The sequence below is a fragment of the Mandrillus leucophaeus genome, unplaced genomic scaffold (assembly GCF_000951045.1).
Source record: "Mandrillus leucophaeus isolate KB7577 unplaced genomic scaffold, Mleu.le_1.0 Scaffold271, whole genome shotgun sequence".
NCBI classification, from domain to species: Eukaryota; Metazoa; Chordata; class Mammalia; order Primates; family Cercopithecidae; genus Mandrillus; species Mandrillus leucophaeus.
Window position 1 is genome coordinate 234575 of NW_012102821.1, and position 5317 is coordinate 239891.

Consider the following 5317-nt stretch of genomic DNA (forward strand, 5'->3'; position numbering starts at 1 on the left):
GCCTGTAATCCCAGTTCTCAGGAGGCTGAGGCAGGAGAATGGCGTGAACCCGGGAGGTGGAGGTTGCAGTGAGCCGAGATGGCACCACTGCACTCCAGCCTGGGTGACAGAGCGAGACTCCGTCTCAAAAAAAAAAAAAAAAAAGAATTGCAGGGAAAGGGCACTGGGATGGGAGGAGATGGAGATGGGAACACGTCAAATACATCTTGAAATCTGTTGAAAGCCATGGTTCACCAGAAGCATGTGCAGGGGTACACGGCCAGCTTCACGTGTGTGAGGGGTCCAGGGAGCACACAGCTCGTGTTTCCAGTTCCTCTCTGTAGACTTCACTCACGGGGCTGCCTTTCTCAGTACAGCTCTGCCTCCGGCAAAAGCCAACACCGGCATCTCTTAGCAGAGACCCACCCTGGGACTTTATGTCCCAACCCTCTCCCCACCCCCAGGTTGCAGAAGATCATTCACCGCAATGACGGGGCTGAGAATTCCTGCACCGAACGGGATGGGTGGTGCCTCCCCAAGACCAGCGACGAGCTCAGGGACACCATGTCCCTCATGATCCGGCAGACCATCCGCTCCAAGAGGCCTGGTGAGAGCCGCTTGGGGTAAAGGGGGCCCAGGATGCCTGGGGATCCCCTTGGAGACAGAGGTCTCCCTAAGGGGACCCATTCCTGGGAAATGGCACCTAGGTGGCATCATCTTGCCCCTGGCCCTGGTGGGAGGGGGGCATTGTGAGCCAGAGCCCAGCCCAGGAGCCGGCATCACCCCAGCTGCCCACAGAGGCTTCCTCAGCCAAGGCCCTCAGCGCTGGGGTCTGGGGCAGGAGACAAGCCCAGAGGGGACGGGTGCAGCAGCCCGGCGCTGCCACTGGGGCCTCCACCTGACGCCCTCACACCAGCCCACGTCTTTCAGCCCTGCGAGTGCAGGCTCTGCCTCTGTCTTCTTCCTGTTCTACGGGGCCCAGCCCCTTCCTGGAACCAGGCAACCCTGGCAGGAGCGAGGGCCAGCTGCAGGGGAAGTGAAGGGGGCAGCCCATGCCAGGCAGTGGATCTGACAAGGCTGGGGAGAGTCATAAGAGGCCTCCTCTCTCAGGGGACTCCTCCCAGGCTGGGGGAGGGGGCATCCTGGACCCAGCCATGCCACACAGATCTGACCGAAGCAGGGGTTCTTAGTCTTGCTTGGAATCCAGATTCAGCCCCTTTCGGGAATCTAATCAAGAGTGTGGACCCTTTCCCAGAGAAAATGGCGTGTTCACTCTTGAGGGTCCCTGGGCCCTTGAAGCTGCTCGTGGCTCCCCTGCTGCAGTATTCCCCTGGGTGCCCGTTAAACTACACCTTCCCGGGGGATCTCCACCCCATACTTACCCACCAGCTTCTTCAGAGCTCAAGCTCGGACCCTTATAGTAGTAAACAGGCTCCCCAGAGCCTGGTGGCCTTTCTGGGGCCACCCAGCAGCCTGCATGGGACACCCATGGCCTCGTCTCCTCCGGCCCCAGCTCTCTTTTCCAGCTCAGCCAAAGCTGACGGCGGGAAAGGGCAGCTGACGTACGAGTCTGGGGAAGACGAAGAGGAGGATGAGGAGGAGGAAGAGGAGGAGGAGGACTTCAAGCCATCCGACGGCAGTGAGAACGAGATGGAGACAGAGATTCTGGACTACGTGTGACAGGGCCCAAGGCTGGGCTTTCCTGACCCGGCCAGACTGGTGTCCGGTCTAATGAGGGAGCCAGGGCTCCCCATTGCCACCCCCAGTGCCTGGAATGGCCCTAGGAGGCCCTCTGAGGAGAGCTGGAGTCCCAGCAGAGGGTGCAGCTGACCCAAGCACTGGCTATGACATGCTGCTTGGTGCTGCCTCTTGTCCTGAGGGCTTAGGGACATCCCCAAAGGGTATGCCCTGGCTCCACCACCCATGAACCAGCCCAGCATCCAGCCAGTGAGTGGGCACCCAGTGCCTCTCAGGATGAGACCAGTAAATGCCGGAGGTGGAGCTGGGCAGCTGCGGGGCCCCAGGCCACAGGCCAGTCTCACTTGACTCTCATGACTATGGCGGTGGAGATAGTGTGGGGAGCCTGGCCCATGGTCTCAGGTGGCAAGAAGTGCCCTTGGCTCTGGATCCCAACCGTTTGACACAACTTTGCCCACAGCCAGGCCCCTCTGGAATTGTCCTTATTAAACCAGTTTCCCGAGAAGTCTTGGGTTCTCAGTGTGAATGTTGGAGCTGCAGGGGAGTCTCTTGCTGCCTTGGGGCTTGGGCTCCCTTTGTCCCTTCCTTTATTCCTTCATTCAGTGACCTCATGCTGGCAGTGCTGGCCTGTGCCCCTCACATGTGGTCGGGTTGGGTGAGGGCAGCTGGGAGGACTCCAGGCCTGGGCTCAGTTCTTCTCTAAATGAATACCCTCTTGACAAAATCATGGGAAATGGGCCCTGCTGTCCCATGGCTTCCCAGTGTGAAACTAGTGGGTCCTGAGCCCACCGAGCCTGCCTGCCTGACCCTGCTCCCCATATTGCCCTTGGCTGAGGCACTTGTGTCTCCCCGAGTGCAGCAGCAGCAGCACTCCCTCCCAACCTGTGTGCGTGCCGAGTATTTGTTGAAGAAACAAGGTCATTTGTCCTAGAGAACGGCCCCGTTCAGGATCGACTGGTTGCCTCTGTGTAGTGCTGAACCTGCTTCTCTCCCCTGTATTTCCTGGGGACTGGTGGAGGCTCAGCCCGATTCAGGTTCAAGGTCTCTTCCTCGGCTGCGTCGGTCTGCAAGCACAGGATGTCTGCTGGGCCCCTTTGTTGACACTAGGATTGACCAGCAAGTTTAGGTGTTGTCAGGCTGACGCATTGGTCTGTTATCTAATGGTTTTTGGGTTTCTGTGGTTTTTTTGTTTTATTTCTGGGTCTTTTTTTTTTTTTTTTTCTTGAGATGGTCTTGCTCTGTCGCCCAGGTTGGAATGCAGTGATGCAATCAGGGCTCACTGCAGCCTCAACCTCCTGGGCTCAGGTGATCCTTCCACCTCAGCCTCCCGAGTAGCTGGAACTACAGGTTGTGTACCACCATGTCCAGATAGTTTTTGAATTTTTTGTAGCGATGAGGTCTCACTAATGTTGTCCAGGCTGGTCTAAAACTCCTGGGCCCAAGGCATCCCCCCGCCTCAGCCTTCCAAAGTGCTGGGATTACAGGTGTGAGCCACCTCCTCCAGCGTATTTAATGGCTTTTGAACAGCCGTTGACCATTGCCTGTACTGCTTCCTTAAGGGTGCAAAATGGTGATTTTTTGAACTATATTGTTCCCCCTCTATTTAATAGCTGGAATTCTATAAAGGAATCTTCCTCATTGTCTATTTGATTACCCTGAAATACTACTCGGACAGAAAAGGAGGGAAAATGCCTGTGTTCACCTCTAACAGTCTTCAGAACAATGAGTTAGTGCCCTGGCGAGGGCCAGTGACAGGGCAGGAGGGCCGGAGACTGTGTTTCCTGGGCTGCCTGGTGAACTCAGATCTGTCAATTGCAGGCTTGCTTTTTCATGCCCAGCTTGTCTGTCTTTGCCCGGAAGCAGCCTCAGATTGGCTTCTGTAGTCTTTTGACACAACCCTTGGGTCTTGGGCACCTTCCTTACTTGTAGCCACCATGATGTTGCAGACTCCAACCCCTCCCTGGCATTTCCGGCTGCGGATCTGCCCAACCATCCCCCCGGGGCGCACTCCTTCCTCGGTGTGACTATGATGTTTAGAGACCCCAATGTGGTCACCAGGGGTGGTGCTTGCTCCTGGGATTTCTTTAGTCCTAGGACTTTGGAAGAGAGAGCCAGGAAATAAGTTTTGTTTTGTTTTGTATTTTGCCAATTTAAAAAATAATAAAGTATGAGACTAGGCACGGTGGCTCATGACTGTAATCCCAGCACTTCGGGAGGCTGAGGCAGGCAGATCACTTGAGCTCTGGAGTTCAAGACCAGCCTGGACAACATGGCGAAACCCTGTCTCTACTAAAAATACAAAAATTGGCCAGGTGTGATGGCACGCGCCTGTAATCCCAGCTACTTAACAGTCTAAAGCAGGAGGATCCCTTGAGCCCAGGAGTTCAAGAATGCAGTCAGCTGTGATTGTGCCACTGCACTGCCTGGTGACAGAGTGAGGCCCTGTCTCAAAAAGAAAAAAAAAAAAACCCAAAATCTGTGGACTCGGGTGATAATGACATGTCAGTGTGGGTTCATCAAGCGAAACAGCTGTACCCCCTTATGGGGGATGTTGATAATGGGGGAGACTGGGGTGGGGCGAGGATATATGTGAAGTTTCTGTAACCTTCCTCTAATTTTGCTGTGAACCTAAAGCCGCTCTAAAAATGTATGTATATAAAAAGTGGGGCCTTCCTTTCCCTCTCCCCTGCCCCTGCCGTCTCCCCCACCTCCTTCCTCTCCCTGCTGCCCTCCCCTTTCCTCCTTAGCCTCTGTAAGTAACACTGCAGTGAATATCCTGGAGCACAAAGGGCCTGTCTCCCAGTTCAGAATTACCTCCTTTATTTAGAGCAGGTTCTCAGAACTAGAGTAATGGGGCAAAGGCCTGAGGCAAATGCATTTGTTCTGGGGTGCCCCAGCCGCCTGCAGGCCCCTTATTCTCTGTGGCCTGCATTTGTTCTGGGGCACCCCAGCTGCCTGCAGGCCCCTTATTCTCTGTGGCCTGCATTTGTTCTGGGGTGCCCCAGCCGCCTGCAGGCCCCTTATTCTCTGTGGCCTGCATTTGTTCTGGGGTGCCCCAGCTGCCTGCAGGCCCCTTATTCTCTGTGGCCGACTCCTCCTCCCACCCTCCTGGCCTTTCCCCAGCCTCCCTCGCCCACTAGGCCTCCTGAATTGCTGGGTACCGGCTGTGGTTGACAGACAGAGGGACAGACGTGGCTCTGCAGGTCCACTCGGTCCCTGACACCAGCCACAGGGATGGCAGAGCAGGGGTGTGGTTGGTGTGGGAAGCACAGGCTCCAAGTCTCCTGGGGGGCTGTTGGCTGGGCAGGCTCTGGCTGCCCCCACCCTGTCCCCATCACCGCAGAGTGCCGTGCAGGGACTGGAGCTGCCACTGAGTGTCTCGGTGAGGGTGACCTCACACTGGCTGAGCTTAAAGGCCCCAGCAGAAGACTTTGTTCATGGTGTTCTTTCACTTCTCATAGCCTTTCCTGGCACTGGGAGTAACAGGTGTTCACAGAAAATGCGAATGGCCTCCTCCTCCACGACCTCACACGACCTTATCCCTTCCCTCCTGCTGGCCTCTTTCCCTCCCCTTCTGTCACTCTGCCTGGGTGTGCCCGGGGGCCTTGACTGGGCCCTTTCTTTCCTCAGGGAAGCCCTC

General features: G+C 56.2%; 1 protein-coding gene and 1 pseudogene across 5 annotated transcripts in view; one reads left to right on the forward strand and one right to left on the reverse strand.

Moving 5' to 3' along the window:
• GTF3C5 (general transcription factor IIIC, polypeptide 5, 63kDa) overlaps positions 1–2182 on the forward strand; it is a 29716-nt gene extending 27534 nt beyond the window's left edge. For all 5 annotated transcript variants that reach the window (XM_011984659.1, XM_011984661.1, XM_011984660.1 and 2 more), the window contains 2 exons: positions 444–586; positions 1493–2182. In XM_011984659.1, coding sequence (XP_011840049.1) covers positions 444–586; positions 1493–1659 — 310 coding nt within the window. In that variant the 3' untranslated portion in view covers positions 1660–2182. The remainder of the gene's footprint in view (positions 1–443; positions 587–1492) is intronic.
• A 2337-nt stretch (positions 2183–4519) lies between these two features.
• Positions 4520–5317, reverse strand: part of LOC105542963 — an 869-nt pseudogene continuing 71 nt past the window's right edge.